Source organism: Pangasianodon hypophthalmus, chromosome 26 (genome assembly GCF_027358585.1).
Source record: "Pangasianodon hypophthalmus isolate fPanHyp1 chromosome 26, fPanHyp1.pri, whole genome shotgun sequence".
In the NCBI taxonomy this organism is placed as follows: Eukaryota; Metazoa; Chordata; class Actinopteri; order Siluriformes; family Pangasiidae; genus Pangasianodon; species Pangasianodon hypophthalmus.
Genome location: NC_069735.1, coordinates 18,754,154 through 18,779,153, shown reverse-complemented (window position 1 = coordinate 18,779,153; position 25,000 = coordinate 18,754,154). Strand labels below are relative to the sequence as shown.

General features: G+C 42.4%; 2 protein-coding genes across 5 annotated transcripts in view; one reads left to right on the top strand and one right to left on the bottom strand.

Moving 5' to 3' along the window:
* LOC113524911 (calmodulin-regulated spectrin-associated protein 3) overlaps positions 1-19,565 on the top strand; it is a 27,595-nt gene extending 8,030 nt beyond the window's left edge. The window contains exons 6-20 of one of the 3 annotated variants that reach the window (XM_026911297.3): positions 6,718-6,765; positions 9,807-9,945; positions 11,319-11,458; positions 11,559-11,652; positions 12,073-12,118; positions 12,216-12,286; positions 12,398-12,428; positions 12,576-14,179; positions 14,279-14,481; positions 14,823-14,941; positions 15,036-15,325; positions 15,740-15,794; positions 15,885-16,003; positions 16,831-16,949; positions 17,484-19,565. In XM_026911297.3, the coding sequence (XP_026767098.3) occupies positions 6,718-6,765; positions 9,807-9,945; positions 11,319-11,458; positions 11,559-11,652; positions 12,073-12,118; positions 12,216-12,286; positions 12,398-12,428; positions 12,576-14,179; positions 14,279-14,481; positions 14,823-14,941; positions 15,036-15,325; positions 15,740-15,794; positions 15,885-16,003; positions 16,831-16,949; positions 17,484-17,786 (3,381 nt within the window). In that variant the 3' untranslated portion in view covers positions 17,787-19,565. Of the gene's footprint in view, positions 1-6,717; positions 6,766-9,806; positions 9,946-11,318; positions 11,459-11,558; positions 11,653-12,072; positions 12,119-12,215; positions 12,287-12,397; positions 12,429-12,575; positions 14,180-14,278; positions 14,482-14,822; positions 14,942-15,035; positions 15,326-15,736; positions 15,795-15,884; positions 16,004-16,830; positions 16,950-17,483 lie in introns of all 3 variants that reach the window. The other 2 variants (XM_026911296.3, XM_026911298.3) reach the window with 2 other exon arrangements.
* Positions 19,566-19,589: 24 nt separating this feature from the next.
* Positions 19,590-25,000, bottom strand: part of soul5l (heme-binding protein soul5, like) — an 11,647-nt gene continuing 6,236 nt past the window's right edge. Inside the window, exons 6-8 of one of the 2 annotated variants that reach the window (XM_053229835.1) lie at positions 22,308-22,471; positions 21,916-22,085; positions 19,590-20,853 (exon numbers count right to left, since the gene is read on the bottom strand). In XM_053229835.1, coding sequence (XP_053085810.1) covers positions 21,920-22,085; positions 22,308-22,471 — 330 coding nt within the window. In that variant the 3' untranslated portion in view covers positions 19,590-20,853; positions 21,916-21,919. The remainder of the gene's footprint in view (positions 20,854-21,915; positions 22,086-22,307; positions 22,472-25,000) is intronic. The other variant, XM_053229836.1, reaches the window with a different exon arrangement.

The following is a 25,000-nucleotide window of genomic DNA, read 5'->3' as shown; positions in this document are numbered from 1 at the left end:
GGGTCTTAGGCAAGCACAGGTTCTCAAAGATAGTTATTCATGTAGGAGCTAATGATATACGCCTTCATCAGTCTGAGGTTACTAAGATTAACTTGGTAGAGGTGTGTAAATTAGCGAAGGCGATGTCCGATGCTGTAGTATGCTCTGGCCCCATCCCAATGCGGCATGGCGATGTAGCTTACAGCAGGTTATGGTCGCTGAACTGCTGGATGTCCAGGTGGTGCTCCGAAAACAATGTGGGCTTTATAGATAATTGGACTAACTTTGAGGGCAAGGCTGGCCTGTTAGGGCGGGACGGTGTCCATCCCACTCGGGAAGGTGCTGCTCTCATTTCTTGCAGCATAGCACATAGTCTCAGAACAGGCCTAGTTAATCGGTGACAATCCAGGGCCAAGGCCAGGGAGCAGACAAGCAGGCTAAACCGACCGTCTGCTAGCTGCACTGAGTCGTCACTTAGGTTCCACCGTATTGAGACTGTGTCTGTTCCCCGAGCTAAACAAAATTATAGACATACTCAGACAGTTTGTTTTAGTAATCTAATTAACATAAAATTAAACCATACCGAATGCATAGCCAGCACCGTTGATCTGAAGCTAGGACTGTTGAATATTAGATCTCTTACGTCTAAAGCGCTTATTGTTAATGAAACCATTACTGATCAGGAGTTTAATGTACTGTGTTTAACAGAAACGTGGATTAAACCAAACGAGTTTGTAGCATTAAATGAAGCTAGTCCTCCTGGGTACAGTTACATACATCAGCCCCGTCTAACTGGCAAAGGAGGAGGCGTCGCAGTCATTTATAATGATAATCTAGCCGTCACACAAAAACCTAGTCATAAATTCAACGCATTTGAAGTTCTTTATTCTAACATAACATACGTAGCCACTAAAAATAAGTCTACCCAGGTGATTCCAGTAATTATTATTTACAGACCCCCAGGGCCATATTCTGAATTCCTGTGTGAATTTGCGGATTTCATCTCTAACCTGGTTGTTTCTTTAGACAAGGCATTAATTGTTGGAGACTTTAATATTCATTTTGATAATCCAGATGACCCTCTGAGAACAGCAGTTGTGTCCATTCTAGATTCTGTAGGGGTTAATCAGAATGTAATAGGACCCACCCATAGTGGTGGTCACACTCTTGATTTAATACTAACATTCGGATTAAATATAGAAAATATAGTCTCATGTCCACAGTCTGAAGCTATCTCAGATCATTACCTCATCTCATTTAAAATGTGTATTAATCATAGTATATGCACCTTGCCACGTCACCGTGTCAAACGTACGTTCACGTCAACAACTGCACAGAGTTTTATCAGTAATCTCCCAGATTTATCAACCATGATTGGATCACCGTCTGATCCCGAAGAACTTGACCAGGCAACTGAATGTTTAGAATCAACGTTCTGCAACTCACTAGATAAGGTAGCTCCACTTAAAAGAAAAATAATTAGGGAGAAAAAGCTAGCACCCTGGTATAGCGATCACACACGAACTTTAAAACAGACCACTCGAAAACTAGAACGTAAATGGCGTCAAACTAACTTGGTAGTATTTCAAATAGCATGGAAGGAGAGCCTATTGAGCTATAAGAAAGCTCTTAGTGCTGCTAGATCAATGTATCTCTCCACCCTAATTGAAGATAACAGAAATAATCCTAGATTCTTATTTAATACTGTAGCAAAATTAACTAGGAATAAGACCACAATAGAAACACGCACACAATCATTATATAGCAGCGATGACTTCATGAATTTTTTCAATGGTAAAATTGAAAATATCAGGCTAGAAATTCAGACTATTAATTTAAAACCGGACAGTTCTATAACTAACCCTGTAGATGATAATATGATAATATTAGATAAACAACTACAACGCTTTAGTCCCCTTGAAGAGACTGAACTAATTTCACTAATTTCATCATCAAAATCATCAACCTGTATGCTAGATCCTTTACCTACTTGTTTCCTCAAACAGATAATTCCTGAAACAATCAAACCTCTTTTAAAGATCATCAGTTCTTCCCTTAGCATTGGCTATGTACCTAAATCTTTTAATTTAGCAGTTATCAAGCCCTTGATTAAAAAACCTGACCTTGACCCCTGACAGTTGTCCAACTATAGACCAATATCAAACCTCCCCTTTAACGCCAAGGTCCTAGAAAAGGTTGTAGTACAGCAGCTATGCTCATACTTACATAGGAATAACATTCATGAAATGTATCAGTCAGGATTTAGGCCTCATCATAGCACAGAGACAGCACTGGTAAAAGTTGTAAATGACTTACTACTGGCCTCTGATCAGGGTTGTGTCTCCTTGCTGGTGCTGCTTGACCTTAGTGCAGCTTTTGATACCATTGATCATGCTATTCTCCTCAATAGACTAGAAAATGTAGTAGGCATTAAGGGAACAGCCCTTTCCTGGCTCAGGTCTTATTTGACTGATCGTTATCAGTTTGTAAACGTAAATGGTGACTTCTCTTCTCATGCTAAGGTAAAGTTTGGTGTTCCGCAAGGCTCTGTTTTAGGCCCACTGCTCTTTTCTTTATATATGCTACCTCTGGGCAAAATTATTCGTAAGCATGGTATTAGCTTCCACTGTTACGCTGATGACACACAGTTGTATGTTTCAGCAAAGCCAGATGACAGACACCAGCTTAATAAAGTTGAGGAATGTGTAAAAGACATTAGAAACTGGATGCTTATTAACTTTCTCTTACTTAATTCTGACAAGACAGAAGTACTTGTACTAGGACCACATGCAGCTAGAAGTAAGCTTTCTGATTACATAATAACTCTGGATGACCTTTCTGTTTCATCATGTGCAGCAGTAAAAGACCTTGGTGTGATTATCGACTCTAGTCTTTCTTTTGAAGCTCATGTAGATAATATAACTAGGATTGCTTTCTTTCATCTCAGAAATATTGCTAAAATAAGAAATATATTGTCACTACACGATGCAGAAAAATTAGTTCATGCCTTTGTTACCTCTAGGTTGGATTATTGTAATGCCTTACTGTCTGGATGTTCCAGTAGATGCATAAACAAGCTCCAGTTAGTCCAGAATGCAGCAGCGAGAGTCCTTACTAGAACCAGAAGATATGACCACATCACCCCTATCTTATCCACACTGCATTGGCTCCCAATCAAATTTCGTATTGATTATAAAATACTACTATTGACCTATAAAGCACTAAATGGTCTCGCGCCACAGTACCTGAGCGAACTTTTGGTCTTTTATGATCCGTCACGCCTACTCAGATCAAAAGATGCAGGCTATTTGTTGGTACCTCGAATAATGCGGGCTACAGCTGGGGGTAGAGCTTTCTCATACAAAGCCCCACAGTTATGGAACAGCCTTCCACTTAGTGTTCGGGGCTCAGACACAGTCTCAGTGTTTAAGTCGAGGCTGAAAACATATTTGTTTAGTCAAGCCTTTTGTGAATAGTTTTCTTAGGTACAGGGGCAGGTCTGGAGGGTTTCACAGGCATAGAGTGTTGTGGTGAAATGGGATGTTTGGATGCTGTCGCCCCCCCACTCTCACACGTTCACTCAGGTTTGTCGACGGTGGAGTGGCTGGCTGCCTTATGTCCCAGGGTGCCCTCATGTCTGTGTTAGCTTCTGGCTCTCCCTTTCAGTTATGCTGTCATAGCTAGTCTTGCCGGAGTCCCTGCTTGCACTCTGCATGCAAAGTACATCGTGCTTAACCATTAGAGGACAAAAGCTCACCTAACAATCTCTTCCTTTCTCTCCATCTCTCTCTCTCCCTCACTCTCTGTCGAGCTACACATGCTACTTCTGAGATGCCAGTGATGCCAGTGATCCTGACCCCTTCTGCTCCTCCTCGCTGCCTGACCCATCCTGATGCCCTACTTCTGGTTGGAGTTCTCATCGGTTGAGTTCGCTCGCTGCTGCTGGGGGTGGCCCCATATGGACTGCCTGAAGAACTGTTTGGATTGCTGGGGATGGTGCCACCTGGGGGCTGTGGAGATGGCTTGGGGATCACATATGGGGAGCTGTACTGTAATGGCTTGGGACTGCGATTGCTGTAGTGGCTTTGGGGCTGCAGTTGCCACGAGCAGCTTCGTACTCAGGACTCCATCAGTGGACAGTGGATAGATTTTAACCAGCCGGACCTCTTGCAAATACTGTGATGAATTTATTGGTTGCACAATTGCACTATTTGTCCATATAGTACACAATAGAAGGGATTTATTTATAATTGCACTATCCGTTGCACCCAGATGAGGATGGGTTCCCTTTTGAGCCTGGTTCCTCTCAAGGTTTCTTCCTCATATCATCTCGGGGAGTTTTTCCTTGCCACCGTCGCCACTGGCTTGCTCATTAGGGATAAATTCACAGTGATAAATTTAAATATTTACAATATATTTTTGTGAATCCATTTATTTCTGTAAAGCTGCTTTGTGACAGTGTCCATTGTTAAAAGCGCTATACAAATAAAATTGAATTGAATTGAATTGAATTGTATCTACATTGTGTGATGAGTGTGTGTATCTACACCGTGTGATGAGTGCGTATCTACACTGTCTGATGAGTGCGTATCTACACCGTGTGATGAGTGCATATCTACACTGTGTGATGAGTGCGTATATCTACACCGTGTATGAGTGTGTGTATCTACACCGTGTGATGAGTGTGTATCTACACCGTGTGATGAGTGTGTATGTCTACACCGTGTGATGAGTGTGTGTGTCTACACCGTGTGATGAGTGTGTGTATCTACACCGTGTGATGAGTGTGTATCTACACCGTGTGATGAGTGCGTGTGTCTACACCGTGTGGTGAGTGTGTATCTACACCGCGTGATGAGTGCGTGTCTACACAGCGTGATGAGTGCGTATCTACACCGCGTGATGAGTGCGTATCTACACCGTGTGATGAGTGTGTATGTCTACACCGTGTGATGAGTGTGTGTGTCTACACCGTGTGATGAGTGTGTGTATCTACACCGTGTGATGAGTGTGTATCTACACCGTGTGATGAGTGCGTGTGTCTACACCGTGTGATGAGTGTGTGTATCTACACCGTGTGATGAGTGTGTGTATCTACACCGTGTGATGAGTGTGTGTCTACACCGTGTGATGAGTGTGTGTATCTACACCGTGTGATGAGTGTGTATCTACACCGTGTGATGAGTGCGTATCTACACCGCGTGATGAGTGCGTGTCTACACCGCGTGATGAGTGCGTGTCTACACCGCGTGATGAGTGCGTGTCTACACCGCGTGATGAGTGCGTATCTACACCGCGTGATGAGTGCGTATCTATACCGCGTGATGAGTGTGTATATCTACACCGTGTGATGAGTGTGTGTCTACACCGTGTGATGAGTGTGTGTCTACACCGTGTGATGAGTGTGTATCTATACCGCGTGATGAGTGTGTATATCTACATTGTGTGATGAGTGCGTGTCTACACTGCGTGATGAGTGTGTATCTACACCGTGTGATGAGTGCGTATCTACACCGTGTGATGAGTGTGTATATCTACACCGTGTGATGAGTGTGTGTCTACACCGTGTGATGAGTGTGTGTCTACACCGTGTGATGAGTGTGTGTATCTACACTGTGTGATGAGTGTGTGTATCTACACCGTGTGATGAGTGCGTATATCTACACCGTGTGATGAGTGTGTGTCTACACCGTCTGATGAATGCGTATCTACACCGCGTGATGAGTGTGTATCTACACCGCGTGATGAGTGCGTGTCTACACCGTGTGATGAGTGCGTATCTACACCGTGTGATGAGTGCGTGTCTACACCGTGTGATGAGTGCGTGTCTACACCGTGTGATGAGTGCGTATCTACACCGTGTGATGAGTGCGTGTCTACACCACGTGATGAGTGCGTGTTTACACCGTGTGATGAGTGTGTGTATCTACACCTCATGATGAGTGTAACTACACTGCGTGATGAGTGCGTATCTACACCGCGTGATGAGTGTGTATCTACACTGTGTGATGAGTTTATCTACACCGCGTGATGAGTGCGTATCTACACTGTGTGATGAGTGCGTATCTACATTGTGTGATGAGTGCGTATCTACACCTTGTGATGAGTGTGTGTATCTACACCGTGTGATGAGTGCGAATCTACACCACATGATGAGTGTGTATCTAAACAGTGTGATGAGTGCGTATCTACATTGTGTGATGAGTGCGTATCTACATTGTGTGATGAGTGCGTATCTACACTGCACTCTCTGTTGTATTTCACTGCATACTGAGTTTATACTGTATAATAAATGATTTTTTTTATATGTGGGAGGAGCAGGGCGGAGTTTCACACATGTGCCTTACCAAAACCATTCTGATTGGTTACTGGCTTTTGACAGGAAGTTACATTAGCGATTTCATCATTGTGATTTTCCCTCATCATTAAAACTTTCCTTTTGTATTTACTGTTCAAAAAGAAGAAATAATTTCTCATTAACCAATCAGACCACTCCCATTTCTCCTCTCAGCCAATGAAATCAAAGAGAGCCCGCATACCAATTTTTAAACCGAATTTTTAAGTATGACTTTTGGCAGCTGGCATAGCATGAGGAATCTCTCCTAAGACTCCGCCCCTTCCTGTTTCTTTTTTGCTTCTTCTCTTCCTGGTGTAACTGTATGTGTGACTCTGGTCGCCTTGGCGACGGTTGCCGTGGCATTTACACCTGTCCTCCTCTCTCTGCCATCCTGCATCCAGCATGCCATCGCTTTTTGTTTGAAGGAGTCGGGGAAAAAACCTCCTGTGGTAACGTATACACACCAGCCTGCTGTCTCCATGGCAACCCACACACACACACACACACACACACACACACACACACACACACACACACACACACACACCATGACCCCTCCACTCTATTCCAAACCAAAAGGAGCCAATACAAAATAAATTAATTATATTCATAATTAAATAATTAAAATGTGAATTATTTTAATGGTTAATTAAATAAAATGTTAAATAAACACTTAAAGAGAATATATTCAATTGTTTGTTTGTTTGTTTGTTTACTACTTAGGCCTTGGTGCATTCCATGAACAAAAAAATATATTATATATATATATAAATATAATTCCTTAATTATTTCCAATTATTATTTACTTATAGATATAATTTATTTATTTTATACTGGCAGCCTCAGCCCCTCATTGGATAGAAAACACATTTCTTTCTTTCTTTCTCTCTCTCTCTCTCTCGTAATAATTTAGTATTTCAGGCCATACGAGTTTCCATAATCACATTTTTCCGTCTTGTTGTGGGATTCCGTCATTATTTCAGTTTGTTGGTGTTTTGTTGCCTGCCCATTTTAAAGTCTTTTACTTTATTTTTCTTTATCATTTTACAGCTTTCAGTGGGGAAAAGCTGTGATCTTAGTTAAGTTGTTTTTCTTCAGCATTTTTAAATTCCTATTTCTCTTTTTAGTAGATTTATTATGAAAGACTAAACTTCTGTTTTCTACATAATCACTCATTCACTGACTCACAGTAGTGATGGGCATCAGAGCTGATTTAGTGATTCAGTAGTTTTGAGCTACCCGTTTAAGTGAAACAAACATCAAACTAGTTGCATTTTGATTCGATTCAATCACTGATGTTTGTGATTAAAATTGTATTATAATAATTATTATCTAATTCTTATTACCTACATCAGGCTGTGCTTTATTGTGCTTATTTTAGTGTGTCACTTCAATTTGCTCCATTCACTTAAACAATGAGCTGTTTAAAATGAATCTCTTGTTTGTGATTCACGCTATTTGCTTAAAGGAGTCATTGAAAACGAATCACTTGTTTGTGATTCACCCCACTTGGTTAAAGGATTCATTTAAAATGAATCACTAGTTTACGATACATCCCATTCGCTTAAAGAAATCATTTAAAATGAATCACTAGTTTATGATAAGTCTCATTTGCTTAAAGGAATCGTTTAAAATGACTCACTAGTTTATGATACATCCCATTCACTTAAAGGAATCATTTAAAATGAATCACTAGTTTATGATACGTCCCATTTGCTTAAAGAAATCATTTAAAATGAATCACTAGTTTATGATACGTCCCATTTGCTTAAAGGAATCGTTTAAAATGAATCACTTGTTTGTGATTTGCATCATTCACTTAAAGGAGTCATTTGAAATGAATCACTTGTTATGATTTGCCCATCTCTACGACTCACTCAGTGTCATTCCCGCTGCCTGTGTTTTCATGGCTTGGCCACTGAACATGACTGAGCTTGTGCTTCACAGTAACGCTTTTCCACAGCACACGTAAATTCCACTCGCTTTTCTTTTCTCCCCTGTAGCTGTGGCCCTGCCTTGCTGCTGTGCTGTGTGTGTGTGTGTGTGTGTGTGTAAAGGATAAAAACACAACCTGTACGCTGGCTTCAGAGATTGTGTTGTTTTGCTTTGACATGTGATGTGAATCTATGAGTGTGTTAATGTATTGCTGTATTAATGTGTGTGTTTGTGTGTGTGTGTGTGTGTGTGTGTGTAAGGGGAAAATGGCTTCAATTTACAGTAGCTTAAGCTAAAACCAATGCAAACTCTCCATCATAGGAGCGATTCCAATTGCCTTTGCATTACTGAACAGTCGTTTCTTCTGAACAGGTCCAGTGGACTCGTGTGGTCAGTAACGGCTGTGTCCCAAAAGCTAGTTTAATTCTAAACAACAATCATAAAAGGATGGTGTGTGTGTGTAGGTACTGCATCACGAGTCTCTAGAAAAGAAAACGACTGACATAAGAACACTAAACACATCGGATCTCTAGCGGTATGTTCCAGAGGATGTAGCTTTAACTCTACACTTCATTTATATCTGTTACGTTAGTAAACAGACTAGACTTGGACTTAAATATGACTCAGTCGCAGTTTTCATGACTTAGATTTGTCCTTTTGAGATTTGACTTTGCTCTTCAAGATGTGACTTGGACATTTAGTTGAGGGATTTTGGACTTGGACATGAAGGTGGGATTAGTAACACTGATTTCACACACTGCTGGGTGTAACTGCCTTTTGCCACGGTTCCTGCCCGAACCTGTAGTTATTATTGTTTGCACCTGCTCCGGATATTTTCTAACTATTTGTCAAAATATGAACGAATGAGTATTTTAAACCACTGTGACACTGACGGTTACTGAGGATGAATTAAAAAACGCAGTAAATGTGTCACACACTACCATATACGCTCTCACATTAATAAACATGGCCTTCTTTGTCCCACAAGCTTCATATTGCCCGCTCCTACTGACACGAAAGTAAAAAAGCTCAGTAGCCCTGCGCTATGACTACACAAACAACATAGCTAGCTACAGAATGTATGCTAATTTCCCATTTGACCACAAATCAGTGGTTTCCTGCTAAACATTTTAGACAGAAATACATTGCTCTCTACTAAAGTCCGAATGTGTGCTTTTATGGTGACTAGACTTGACATGCAGTATGGGTAATACGCACCGTCCACCATGATATAAACACTCAAATGTTTTCTTAACATTATGTTTTAGTAAGTATGTTACTAAGCATACTGTAAATTCTAGCTTTTGGGACTGAGCCTAGATATTAACTCAGTGTTCTGAATTAAACACAAGAGTGGCTCATTCGCATGAGCAGCTCTTTAAAAGAACCCAGTAAATCAGGTTCAAACAGAGTGAAAATGAATCTGATTCACTGGAGTGATTCACTCAGGTGATTCACTCAGGTGATGCCTGGTTCAGCACCCCAATAAACCCCTTATCCAAATATCTCTTGTTTTTGTTTCTGTCCATCTCTCTTTCTTCCACCCCAAACCCAGATCCGCTACAGAAAGGACAAGGTGCGGTCTAAACAGACTCCCACCTTTACAGTTGTGTCCGGAGTGAAAGATCTGTCCAACGGCTGTGCCATCGCTGCCACCATACACTTCTATTGCCCCCAGATTTTGCCCCTAGAGGGTAAGAAATCAGTCACAATCAGCTGTATACCACAAAGAGCCACTGAACACTTATATTAATGTATTGTATATTTTTCACACTGCTTGAGTATAAAAAACTGGTTTTAGTGTGTCCTCATTACACTGATCTACTTTTCTCATAGTGGCCACTCAGATCTTGGAGGTCATTTTGTTATTACCCTTGCTCCAGTGAATTATTTCACCTGGATCCTGTAGATGTGTAACTAAGTGCTGCTTCTATAATCATAAAGACTCTCTTGTGCTCATCCCATAGTCATATTCATATTCATTGTTGGCGCCTTAGGTCCAAAGGTTAAGGTTCCAAGTAAGGAAAAAAGGTCCTCGTATTCAGATTCAGTTTTGGAGGTATTATTAGACGATTTTCTGGGATCCCCATTTAGAATATGGAAATTTTCTACATGTACTTCATGCCTTTGAGGTTCATAAGTGGTTCAGGGAGGGGCAGAGAGGGGCCAGTGCCCCTGCACCCCCCTAAATGCAGAGTGAGACAACTGTGAAATAATTATTATCTATGTAGCCTGGTTCATTTTTCAATCATACAGTGGCAAAGCAGCACTCAAAAAAACTTTTCTAGAACCCATTAAGGGGGTGGACCCTTAAGTCTAACTTGGAAGGAAGTGGAACAAGGCAGCGAATCAGTGATAGTGACAAACAATAAATAAAGGTGTGCACAATTTTTTAAAAACTACTCTGTCTATCGCAGCAAACTACTTTGTTTGTGTAACTCACAGTCATGTAAACTTATTCAAAGTATCACATTATTTGGAGATTAAAAGGGTCTAATGTGACTGGCCGTTGTAACAGAACAACAGAACGATTGGTTCTCCCCTGTTGAAATGGCCTAGAACCCCCACTGCTCGTGTCGTCTCAGAGAGGTTTCCCTCACCACTGTCACCTCTGGCTTGTTCATTAGGGATCAAAATCTTCATCTGGATTTCTGTAAAGCTGCTTTGGGACAATGCTTACTATTAAAGGCACTGTATAAATTAATGTGAATTGAATTATCAGCACAAGTGATGATTAGAAGTCCCTTTGGAGGCTCGAGAGATTGAGTTAACACTGCTGAGGATGCACCACTTTACCCAGAAGGCAATTTCTTGAAGCCTACTTGAAATTCTCCAACTCTTCTGTTGATGTATCTTTAGCAGTCATGAACATAGCAGTTGTTACTGCTGTTGTGCTTAAATGTGTTTCTGTTAGAAAATACATTTTCCTCTATACATTCCTCCACTGAAAATGATGTAAGTGGTCACTATTGAGAAATAGGCATTATACGCTTCAAACAGGGGAAGTCAATAAAACTCTGAGATTTATCTGTAAAATACAGTGTTTGCTTCTTATCTTTCTTTGTAGAGGTTTGTTTGAAGGACACCATGTCAGTAGCAGACAGCTTGTATAATCTGCAGTTGATCAGAGAGTTTTGCAATGACCATCTGCATGGCTGCTGCCCCCTAGTGTTGGAGGACCTACTGTACGCCCCGCCCATATTACGGGTGAGACACACTGAAGAAAAATGCTACTCTCACAAAACTGACTTGCCTGTTGCTTTTTTTGAGTTATTTCTTGATGATTGAGATTACGTTTGACACCTAGGTAAATATCATGTGTTTCCTGGCTGAGCTATTGGCTGTGTTTGAAGTGCAGAAACCTGATATCATCAAGCCAGTGCACACCTTGGACCTGACAGGTACATGCATGCCTCTGGTGATATGTTTGCAAAGATGAAACACTGGCCTGAAAGTGTGCCTAATTAAGGCCTTAAATATTTATGTAGTAGGTTCTTAGGTAGTCCAGGTTCTTCAAGCTGTCCATCAAACGAGGAAAAAAAAAGTGTACCAATGAAGTCAAAAATCAATTCTCACACCTTTCCTTGGTCAATACTGGCCAATCACGGCAAAAGTGGATGATAAGCCTTAACCACAGAGCCACCACTCTCCCAGGATCTCTTTACTTAGACAGTTGTACCACTCTAGAACATAAAACAAGCTAAATCTTTGTATTCAGACCCTGACTGAACATAATTGTGGCCAAAAGCCAAATCCTAACCCAAATCAAGTACATAAATACTCGCCAACACTCAAATTTGTGCGCTTTCTTTGTTCTCTAGATGCCTCTGGTTTAGAGGACTGCACCAGCCCTATCAGCGGTAACAGGTAACTCTCAAAATTAACTGCATATGCCAACGTATGGACTGGCATCACATTTATATATTTCATAGTTTGCATTATGGGACTTGTTTCTTTGTGGCAGTGGATCGCCATTTCTGCTTAAACAACCCTTCTTGTCATTGTCATCCCCTGTATCTTCTGGTGGAGGAACAGGTGAGATGGCAGAGCACTCTGCATAATAAGGTAAAGAGATTTGTAACCTGTGTGGCTCTGCATGCTTAAATAATTGTTGGTGGTTTTTGTTTTGTTTTGTGGTGCATTCAGAGGGCCGGGGCTGGAGTAAAAAACAGATCAGGTATGCCACTTCTACTTTTTGTGTAAAATATGCACACAGAAGATGCTTATCTGGTTTGAGTTTATTGAGATTACACATCGATGTGTGAGGACAAATTTTCAAATTTGTCATTCTATCCTTCTCTCTATCTCTATCTCTTTCTATTAGTCGTCCTCTCTCTGCTGTGGCTTTTAGCATTCCTTTTCCTCTGGACAGTGACGTGGATGTCGTCATGGGCAATCCTCTGTTCCGCTCAGTTAGCACTGACAGCCTCACCATGGCAACAAACCCTACTTTGTACAGTCCTCCTGAGGATCTGAGTAAGCTGATTGGTCAGGCTCCACTGGGGGAGTTGCCTGCCATTGAGGAGGCACTGCAAGTCATTCACTCAGTGCAGAATGAACCAAGACAGCGTCCAGAGGGGGCACCAGCAGGTTTTTTCCTCCACTCTCCCGATAATGATAAGACCAGACTAAGCAGCTCTGCCCCATGCCGTTCTGGGATGATGTACAGACCAATTGGCGGGGAAGGAATTAGTGCCAGAAGGCCAACAGGTTGTTCCAGAGATTCTGACACATCAGAAGACCCCGGAACGCCCACCAATGGACCAAGAGGAGGCCAAATGACAAGTTTTGCTGAGCGCAGAAAAAGGCTTCCAGAGTCTCCAGGGACTTCCAGGGTTCTGGGATCAGAGGAGCCTTCAAGCCCCGGGATGATGAGCCCTGCTGGCACAGCAGAGGCTCAGGAGCTAGGTGCACAATTGGAGGAAAAACGCAAAGCCATTGAAGCACAGAAGAGACGGATCGAGGCGATCTTTACCAAGCACAGACAGAGACTCGGCAAGAGCGCCTTCCTCCAACTGCAACGGGCACAAGGGGAAGGAGGAAATGTCAAAGAGGAGGCAGATTCACTTAGTCTAGATGAAAGGCTGACTCGAATGGAGGAAGCACTGCAGAAGGAAGAAGAGCAGGAGAAAGAGGAGGAAAAGAGAAAGAAAGACAAGAAAAAAGAGGAGGAAATGGAAGAAAAGGATGGGGAACAAGATGTCAAAGCACCGCCCAAACTGGAGAAGCAGGTGACATTCTCAGTGGAGCCAAAGAAGGTGCCAGAGAAAGAGCCGCCACTGGTCGAATATAATGAGGCAGTGTCCAAGCTAACCACTGCCTTGCAGGCACTACAGAAGGACATGCAGCGTCTCACAGAACAGCAGCAGAAGCTGATGGGAAAGAAAACATCCGCACCTTCATCATCTAAATCCACTCCATCTAAAACGACCCCATCTCCAAGCAAAGCATGGGCCATACCAGCAAGTCCAAAAATCTCAGCCACGCCCCCTCGTCTCTCACGTGAGTCCACCCGTGACCTTTCACCTTCAGGGTCACCATCACGTCAAAGTGACCTTAAATCACCCAAAACATCCAAAACCTCCACTCGCAAGGTTTATAACAATTCCCCCCCTCCTAAGAGCCCCAAAAGGCAGCACTCCAGCCGTCCCTGTGACCTCAGTTTCCAGCCCCTCACCCGTGTCCTCTCACCTCTCCAGAACGTCGACACGCTACCCCACCTTCGCCGTGTCTCTCCTAGCCAGTGTCAGGTGCAGACCAATTCCTCCCTTCGAATTGGAGGTCCACGCACACCCCAGGAGCCTGACACTCAACTCCAACCGCAATCAGCCCAAGAAAGTGCAGAGTCTGAGTCCGGGTCCAGCGACGAGCACACTCCACTGTTCAACCTGGAACTGGAGCCCACTGACCCTGCACCGCCCCCTGCTGGTAAGTATCCACACCTGTGATTATAGCATTATCTATTTCAAAAAATGTTATTCTGGTAATGCAGTCTCACTCAATAAACTTTTATCCCTCATCCTCCAGTGGAGTGTGCTGTGAGCACCTGCGGCGGCAGTAGCTCTGGAGCGCCCTCCGAGTGCTCATTTCTCAGTGACGTGCTCATCAGCGCCTCTCAGAGGCAGGAGGAGGGAGAGACAGATCAGGAACAGCTCGACATCTTCTCCTCCGACTCCATGAGTGACCACACGGAGACGGAGAGCAGAGCAGGGGTCAGCTTCTACTTTAAGGTACATATGTGTGTGTGTGTGTGCAGGTTTGTCTAGAATGCGTGGGCCAATATCAAAATTTTCATTTTAAATTTTTAGAAAGAAAGAAAGAAAGAAGAAAGAAAATGGAAACTAAGACTCTAAAGAGAAGATAAAAAAGACTTGTATAATAATACAAATAATTTTATATTTGTATAATCATAGAAATAAATAAAAGAATGAAAAAATAATAAGTTTTGGAAAGAATGAAAGAAATATTTCCAATTTTCAAAGGAAGAAAGCAAAAATAGAAGAATTATGTGAAATGAAATGTTAGATTTAGAATTTAGAGTGTGTGTGTGTGTGTGTGTGTGTGTGTGTAGGAGGAGGGTCTATCCGAGGAGGAGATGGCTCTGAAGAGAGCGCTGCTGCTAGAGCGACAGCAGAGACGAGCAGAAGAGCTTAAGAGACGGAGAGAGAGACAAGAACAGGAGAACCCAAGGTGACACACACACACACACACACACACACACACCCATGCACACACACATTCTAAATACTACACACTTTCTAAACCTCTCCTCTTCATCCTGCAGCCATCTGCTTTCTACAGACAGTCTCCTCCCCTCTGGGACTCCGCCCCTTTCCCAGTCTCTGCCTACCACATATGCCCCTCCCCTGCCACCCCAGACTGCACAGGCCCCTAGGACACCTCAGGCCACGCCCCCCGGGACACCACAAAGGCGTGGCGGATTCACAAAGGCAGAGTACGAGAGACGGCAGCAGCTGAAGATAATGGCTGACCTGGAGAGAGTGCTGAAGCAGAAACCAGCACAGCGCAGCAACAAGAAACAACACACACACTCACCACGCAAGGAGAAAAAAGGTACACAAACACACACACACACACAAAGATAAAACATACAGTGTTCTGAATAAAAAAAACTTTTATAACTTTTGCATCTGAAGAACCAGGGCTTATTTTAGCTTCTGGGTCATAGTTCAGTGAACTTTTCCATGAAATTTTCTGTGGATCAGTTTTAAGGAACTTTGTAGCTCCTTAAAGGTTCCAGAATCAGTGGAAACACAGGTTGCTACTGTTGAGGGTGTAGCCATCCTTGGTTCTGTAAGAGCTCTTCTAGCACTCTAATGGTTCATGAAGGGTTCTACAAACTGAGAGTTGCCATTTGAGAAAAAGTTTAGAAAACTCTTTTTGAAAGCTGGATTCATCCAAAGAACCCTACTGCTACCATTATACTGACACGTTTAATGTTTTCCTGTTTTTTTTGCTCTGAAGTAGAACAGCAGAACTTTGTCCAGCCCAACGGCCCCCTGCCTCCAGACAAACCCACCAGGTACCAGGCTCATCCTCTTCCTCTCAGGTATACTCTACCTCCTTCATGTTCTATCTCTTTCAAACAGTCTTTTTTTTTTATTTCACCCAGCACCTCTGACTCCGTGTCTAAATTGATGTCACCTGGCCGTCTGGCCAATCAGAATGGAGAGAAGGACTGGGAAAATGGCTCTAATGCTTCTTCTCCAGCATCAGTCACAGAATATACTGGTGAGTACTTTTTTTTAAAAAATCAGATCCTGTTCTAAAGCATGTTTCACACTTTGGCCTTACACAAAATTTTTCTGAGGCCAATGTGAAATCAGGAGATTTAGAATAGAAGAATGAATAGAATCTAAACATGAAGAACCGCACAACTGTAGTCTGAGATACCATCATGACTGACATCAAGTCAAAAAGGCACTTCTTTGGAAGCACATCCGTGTCCACATTTCAGTTTTATTAAACTATCCAGTAGCCTTTATAATGGTGTTGCAGGCTAGTTCCAAATGTACAATATGGTAGCTACTGCTTTTGTGTAAAAACAACTTAACAAATATGATTCAGATAATACTGACCACCTTATTAGACACACCTACCTGGTTGGTCCCCATTAGAAGTGTAAATTTGTGGTTTCTCAACACAGCAGTGATCGTGAGGTGAGAATAAACCAGCACTCAAATCATATCTGCTCAGTGTGAAAAAGGTTCTTTTTCATTTATAGATGGGAGAGTGGGCGCCAAAACTTTATACAAAGCAACAGATGGGCTACAGTCGGTAATTTTACACCTATTAAGCGACCAATATGGCACCGGGACCTGATAAAGTGGCAAAAATCAGGAAAAAAAATGTCCACATTGATCCAGAATGAGTTCCATTTCAGACCACCAAGTTGAGGATCAGGAACTTTGCTCATCTGCAGATCTTTTGCTCAGAACCCCTGAACCACCATTGTTCAGTTACATCACTGTCATTTCAACAGATATAAATTATAAATGTCTGCCCTACACTTCACTAAACACTAATTTTTTGTATTTTTATTGTTCGTGTGTGTTCAGGACCCAAACTGTTCAAAGAGCCAAGTTTCAAATCCAACAAGTTCATCATCCACAATGCTCTCTCACGCTGCTGCCTCGCAGGAAAGGTCAACGAGAGTCAGAAGAACAAGATTGTTGAGGTACAGCATGGACCTTCAGTGCATCATACAGATCCAACTCTTCCACATTAGCATTCATTTTCATAGATAAACTCTACCATACTCACCAACACACGACCACTGATTATCAGACTGTGTGTGGAGGCGTGTCTCAGTTATGCCTGATTCTGACCTTTAATGAAATTCTTCTTGCATGATATTACAAATCAAATTTGGATTAAATTAGACAAATCAAAATAGTTAATTAAACGGATGATAAAATCGCCTGCATCCCACACACATTACCATTTCATTAAGTTGTGCGCACAAGTAACTTGTGGAGTGTGAGTGTGTATAAACAAATAAACAATAAAATAATAGGATGTGTTGGATCAAGTGCTATTTTAAAGGTTGCTGAATAATGAGCGTGGAAGCCATATTGTTAAAATAAACCAAATCTGAGGTGATTAATGTGTTAATTACGACTAGGACACATCAAAATTTACACCTCAAGCTTTGATATCTGATCTCATTCCCTGTTTTCTTTATCCCTCCCACCCCACTCCCATTTCTTAGGAAATGGAGAAAAGCTCGGCCAACCACTTCCTCATCCTCCTTCGTGACTCCAACTGTCAGTTCCGCGCTGTCTACACATTGGATGGCCAGTCGGATGAGATGCAGAGGCTGTGTGGCGTCGGCCCACGAGCAATTCCCTGCTCTTCAGTGGAGGCTATTTACAAGTACAACTCAGACAGGAAGCAGTTCAGCGCTCTGCCGTCTCGCACCGTGAGCATGAGTGTGGATGCCTTCACTATTCCTGCCCACTTATGGCAAACCAAGAAACAAAGCACACCCAAAAAAACAGCCACTCCTAAGTAGGAAGAAGATGCCTTTACAGCAGGAGACTACTTGGTCTTGGGGTTCTCTTTAATGGACTGCTCTGGTTCTACCATTCCTGGACTGTTACGGAGTACCAATCTGTGTGACAATTTATCCCAAAATGTTAGTGGCTAACAATGAGCTATGAACAGTAACGAACCAGAATTTTGGCTGCTGGAGCTTTTATCGTCTAACGTGTTTGGGTGAAGTGTTGCGTGAACCTCATCCACACCATAAAGTGGGGGAAAAAAAACAAGGAAAATTATGACAAGAACCATTTTCTCACCTTCTGACAAATCAGACAAATCATTATGGTATTCCTTAAGAAATACAAATCTTCCCTAATTGCATGTAAATGATAAGAAGCACGAGTCATAGCACCCGAGCACTTATAAAGAGCCAGACTAGTTCTGGTTTTTTGAGATTTTTCAGAGTTTTGGCTGATAATTAAAAAAAAAATTGCTGCTAATACTCTCCAAACACTCACATTTGGCCTTAAATTCAGTCGTTGATTGGACAAGAGACTTTAGGATTTTGGTGCCAATTTGTTAGAAAAGTGATATAATAATTGATAATTATGGATTTTAAGACAACGATTGCATGGTGATTGACTTGTAGAGGCTTGTACTCAGGAAACTGATGCACAAAATCAGATTCCTCACACATTTATAATTATCTAAGTCATGAAAACTGATCTGAGGTCTGCACTCCGAGTTTAAAATGTTTTATGTTTGTTGTGAATGTATATATACTTGTTTTGGACATTTTTTTTAAACTCCTGGTTAGACTGGAAGAGTTTAAAATCTCGAGTAATTGAATATGTTTGTTCATTTATCCTCTGATGAACTTGTGGGAACTTTTTTTAACCATCAAACATCAAAACACAATGTTTAGTTTGTAGTATTTTTCCAGAACACCGTTAGAGGATCTCCCTAGTGACAGAAGACAAGCTTAAGATCCTCAAGATATGAAAGGTAAAACATGGGGTAAGGGTTTCTCCAAGATGTGGAAACATGGTATAGAATTAGAAATGAAGAGCCAGCTATGGAAACATCACAAACTCTTAGCTAGAACTCCACAGTCTTCAGTTTCATGATGTACATGGGAGAAATATGTGTTTTAGTTTGTTATGGAGTTGGAGTTGCATTGCTATTCCCATTACTAAGCTTGGGATAACTTAAAAAGAGCCAGATTTCTGAAAGAAATCTGAAGAGACTGGAATATTTTTTGATGCCATTGCTATAAAGGTCAGCTTGGTAAATGTGTGTCCGTTAGCTACTTAGCAATTCCACTTTACATGCTACGTACATAATATTAGCGATTGTGTCCAACGTTGTGACATTGGAAATTGTACAATGTTCCATTTTCATGTCTGTAAACATCAAATAATTAAAAAAAAAACATTTCATTGTCATGGACTTGAGGGAGCTTCTCAACTGCTCTTTGTCACTTTGTCATGGACTTGAGGAAGCTTCTCAACTTCTCAGCCCTTCTATTCAACCCTACTTCCTTTAATGCTAATGGTTAATGTGTTAGCCTGAAACTCTGTACCGGGGATTTGGATCATGCTGATTTATGACTTAAGCAGAACGGAGTAATTCTTTTTAATCGCAGGTCAATGGTTATAGGATATGCATTGTATAATCATCATATATACGATCTTTTGGGTCTATGTGATGGAATCATCTTTCTGGAACTCATTAGCATCAGAAACCCAAGTGACCACCAATACAAAAGCAAGAGGTTTGAAGCCGTAACCTAAACATATGAAAACTAATAAAATGAAATATCTTACAGCAGCCATTAGCAGATGTGATATTGTTTTATTAGTGTTCGCAGCGTGGAGATTTATGGTATTATATCACAATTACATCAGATGGAAACATGACGTGATCACGTCAATCCTGATTCCTGAAGCAGCCAAAGTCACGACATTGATATATAAACATACAGCAAATTAAAACATAATAAACACAAGGTGCGTCTCAATCAGCTCGCTAGTTCAGTCGTCAGGATGCTGATCAGGGAAGCGGCCATTTTAAGTGCTGACTCAATCGCAAAGTCCTTCCAGTGCACTGGAACTTTCATTCCATTAAAAATCCCACAATGCACCGAAAAAACCAGGGAGCGTCGATGCTCACTACGTTCCCTTACAGGAAATGACGTCATATTTTCTGAAGCCTCTCAGTGCTAAAAAAAAAATGGCGGACGAACTCTCAGCCAACTTCATCTACAAACATAAGTAGCTTGTTATCGTTGTTGTAGCTATCAGATGATTACTTATGTTAGAGATTTTTAACTTTATTTGATGTTCTATATATACGGTGTGTTTGAGTCTAACGACTTTTAAGTGTTTAATGATTTAAATAAATCCACTAGCGAGTCTACGATCCTGCTTGAAGCACCGTGACAGAAACACATGTGATTAAGCTAATAAATTTATACGACATATAACGTCAGAAAGATATCAGTGCTGCATGTTGTTGATAAACACCAGAGGCGACATTTTACAACGAGAATACGTCGTCATGATGACGGAAATTGAGTCATCAGCGTCACAGTGTGTAGTAATCCAGGGTCCTAGTGCCCGAACTCCTGTACACAATCTACTGACTCACTGATTGAGACATACCCATTATCTCATAAACTCAAGGACAGCCCTTAACAAAGTCTCAACATAGTAACATAAATACATATTACACTATTAAAAAGAAAGCTTCATCTGGCATCTTGAAGGGTTTGCTGCTTTCTACAAATGTGGACATCCTAAATAGTAGAGCCAACAACAACAGACTTCCCTTTCGCCAAAGGTTTTAAGTTAAACTGCCTTAAGCACCAAAGAACCCATGAGGAACCCTTTTCAGTAAGAGTGCGTGGCATTAACACATTTTTCTAAAAGCTAAGCTGGAGAATTTTTCACCGTTAGCTGGATGCTCGAGAAAAGATTCTTGTGAAACTATAGGGATGGTGTTGATAACTGAGTCTTCATACGGAGGTCCCAGTTTTGTTCGCTTACAGTATCTGCTAAACAGATGCAGAATCACACAAGCAATTCCACTGGCGCCTCCTGAGAAGAACAAGAGAGAAACAAAGTAGGAGATAGAGAGTTTATGTGGAAGAATATGACTAATATTAGAAGAGATATATCTCATTGTAGTAAGAGTGGTTATAATAGGTAGATAGGTAGGTATGATAGTCATAGGTGGACGTGTGTGTTTCTGTTTTTGTGTGTTTAAAAGCCTTGAGGGACCCGCAACACACCGTCTCATGGGGACACCAATAGCATGACTCACGGCCGTACAATGAGCCGTGTTCTGGTTCAGGTTTCAGTTTCAGGTGTCAGTAATGGTTCCCGTGTAGATAAGAGCCTCCAGGACGCCAGTAGAGGGTTCTGTCTCTGAGGGCGTGATCATGTGTGAAGGTTGATTTACACTTTTGTGATAATCCTGTATATTTGAATGTAATATGAGCATGAGCACTAGAGGGCAGTGTGGCATGAACCAAACCAGAATGCACATAAAATGACTAAAAATTCTGCATAGAAGTAGACTATTTCTGTGTATGTTTTCAAGTTAGTACCATTGTTGCCAACTTAGTGACTCTGTCGCTAGATTAAGCGACTTTTCGGACCCCTTTGGAGACTTTTTTTTAAAAAAAAAAAAGCACCTAGTGACAAATCTAGTGACTTTTTGGCGAAAGGCAAACGTCGCGGTTATAAACTCAGGATTTTAGCAGTGCAGAGCAGCAGCTTGGAAGTGACTGCGGGTTAACATGTAGAGTCTTAATGGATCATGTTTCAGTCACTATTTTATACTCGTTCCATTGTCTGACAAGAGAAACTGTAAAATATATAAATGTGAACAGCTTTATTGGGAATTTGGCTGTATTAATATACAGTATGTGAGCACAGAGTAGCAGAAAAGCAAGCAGATGTAAAAGGCTGACACTAGGCAGAATGCAAATACGACATGATGACATCACGAATAGCACATGATGTCATCTAGTGACATTTAGTGACTTTTCGTGCAGGTTAGCTACTTTAGCTACTTTCCATTGAACAGTCATTGGTACCAATGTGGTCAGTTAAAGACACTAACTGTAGAGAGATTTTGCGTTCTGGGACGTTTACCTGGTTAATCAGTAGCAGTAGGATCACTAGTAGCAGGAGTATTAGCAGTGATAGCAGTAGCAGTATTAGCGGTGGTGCTCTGAGTGGGTTTACGCATCGTTCCGTTGCACACCGGCTCACCGTTCACCACATACCACACCTCATTATGTCTGTGTAAGAGTTTCAGAGGACTACACACACACACACACACACACACACCTTAATTTACCTCCCAGTACATTTCCATTTTCAATAGCAGAAGCCTGCAGCTAAGACTATAGTCTATAATTACACACACATCATAATTACAGACAGTAATTTGCGTGTCATTTTTTATGTCAGTGTAATTAGCATTGTTTGTACATATTTAGCATTTACTCTGTGTGTGTGTGTGTGTGTGTGTGTGTGTATACCTGTCGTAGCCCACGGCGTAGTGGTGTGTGTGGTTGTAGTTAGCGTTAACTCGCTGTAGTTCTTTGGTTAGCAGGTGTGTGTGAAGTCGAGACGAGACTGAGAGCATCCATCCACCATAACTCCTCACATACACATCCATCTCAGGCATCTCTGTAAAATACAGCTGACACACACACACACACACACACACACACATATGCAGTACACGTTTTAATATTAATGTTCTATTAATGAATATTAACAAGTGTCTAATGAATATTAATAAACATTAACCTGAATATTATTAATGTGATTGCACAGTATAATCTTACAGAGTGAACAGAATAGTGTTGTTAAACCTGGCCTTACTTTAGCTCTGCCATTTGATTGGTCATTTTATTTGTGTCAGAATTCTGACCTCATCATTGGTCGGTTTATGTGTCAGTCAGGATTCTGACCTCGTCATTGGTCGGTTTACGTGTCAGTCGGGATTCTGACCTTGTCATTGGACGGTGTATGTGTCAGTCAGGTTTCTGACCTCGTCATTGGTCGGTTTACGTGTCAGTCAGGATTCTGACCTCGTCATTGGACGGTGTATGTGTCAGTCAGGATTCTGACCTCGTCATTGGTCGGTTTACGTGTCAGTCGGGATTCTGACCTCGTCATTGGACGGTGTATGTGTCAGTCAGGATTCTGACCTCGTCATTGGTCGGTTTACGTGTCAGTCGGGATTCTGACCTTGTCATTGGTCGGTTTACGTGTCAGTCAGGATTCTGACCTTGTCATTGGTCGGTTTACGTGTCAGTCGGGATTCTGACCTTGTCATTGGACGGTGTATGTGTCAGTCAGGATTCTGACCTCGTCATTGGTCGGTTTACGTGTCAGTCGGGATTCTGACCTTGTCATTGGTCGGTTTACGTGTCAGTCAGGATTCTGACCTTGTCATTGGTCGGTTTACGTGTCAGTCGGGATTCTGACCTTGTCATTGGACGGTGTATGTGTCAGTCAGGATTCTGACCTTGTCATTGGTCGGTTTATGTGTCAGTCGGGATTCTGACCTCGTCATTGGTCGGTTTACGTGTCAGTCAGCATTCTGACCTCGTCATTGGTCGGTTTACGTGTCAGTCGGGATTCTGACCTTGTCATTGAACGGTGTATGTGTCAGTCGGGATTCTGAGCTCGTCATTGGTCGGTTTACGTGTCAGTCAGGATTCTGACCTCGTCATTGGTCGGTTTACGTGTCAGTCAGGATTCTGACCTCGTCATTGGTCGGTTTACGTGTCAGTCGGGATTCTGACCTCGTCATTGGACGGTTTATGTGTCAGTCGGGATTCTGACCTTGTCATTGGACGGTGTATGTGTCAGTCAGGTTTCTGACCTCGTCATTGGTCGGTTTACGTGTCAGTCAGGATTCTGACCTCGTCATTGGACGGTGTATGTGTCAGTCAGGATTCTGACCTCGTCATTGGTCGGTTTACGTGTCAGTCGGGATTCTGACCTCGTCATTGGACGGTGTATGTGTCAGTCAGGATTCTGACCTCGTCATTGGTCGGTTTACGTGTCAGTCGGGATTCTGACCTTGTCATTGGTCGGTTTACGTGTCAGTCAGGATTCTGACCTTGTCATTGGTCGGTTTACGTGTCAGTCGGGATTCTGACCTTGTCATTGGACGGTGTATGTGTCAGTCAGGATTCTGACCTTGTCATTGGTCGGTTTATGTGTCAGTCGGGATTCTGACCTCGTCATTGGTCGGTTTACGTGTCAGTCAGCATTCTGACCTCGTCATTGGTCGGTTTACGTGTCAGTCGGGATTCTGACCTTGTCATTGAACGGTGTATGTGTCAGTCGGGATTCTGAGCTCGTCATTGGTCGGTTTACGTGTCAGTCAGGATTCTGACCTCGTCATTGGTCGGTTTACGTGTCAGTCAGGATTCTGACCTCGTCATTGGTCGGTTTACGTGTCAGTCGGGATTCTGAGCTCGTCATTGGTCGGTTTATATGTCAGTCAGGATTCTGACCTCGCCACTGGTCGGTTTACGTGTCAGTCAGGATTCTGACCTCGTCATTGGACGGTTTATGTGTCAGTCGGGATTCTGACCTTGTCATTGGACGGTGTATGTGTCAGTCAGGTTTCTGACCTCGTCATTGGTCGGTTTACATGTCAGTCAGGATTCTGACCTCGTCATTGGTCGGTTTACGTGTCAGTCAGGATTCTGACCTCGCCACTGGTCGGTTTACGTGTCAGTCGGGATTCTGACCTCGTCATTGGACGGTTTACGTGTCAGTCGGGATTCTGACCTTGTCATTGGACGGTGTATGTGTCAGTCAGGTTTCTGACCTCGTCATTGGTCGGTTTACGTGTCAGTCAGGATTCTGACCTCGCCACTGGTCGGTTTACGTGTCAGTCAGGATTCTGACCTCGTCATTGGTCGGTTTACGTGTCAGTCAGGATTCTGACCTCGTCATTGGACGGTGTATGTGTCAGTCAGGATTCTGACCTCGTCATTGGTCGGTTTACGTGTCAGTCGGGATTCTGACCTCGTCATTGGACGGTGTATGTGTCAGTCAGGATTCTGACCTCGTCATTGGTCGGTTTACGTGTCAGTCGGGATTCTGACCTCGTCATTGGTCGGTTTACGTGTCAGTCAGGATTCTGACCTCGTCATTGGTCGGTTTACGTGTCAGTCGGGATTCTGACCTCGTCATTGGTCGG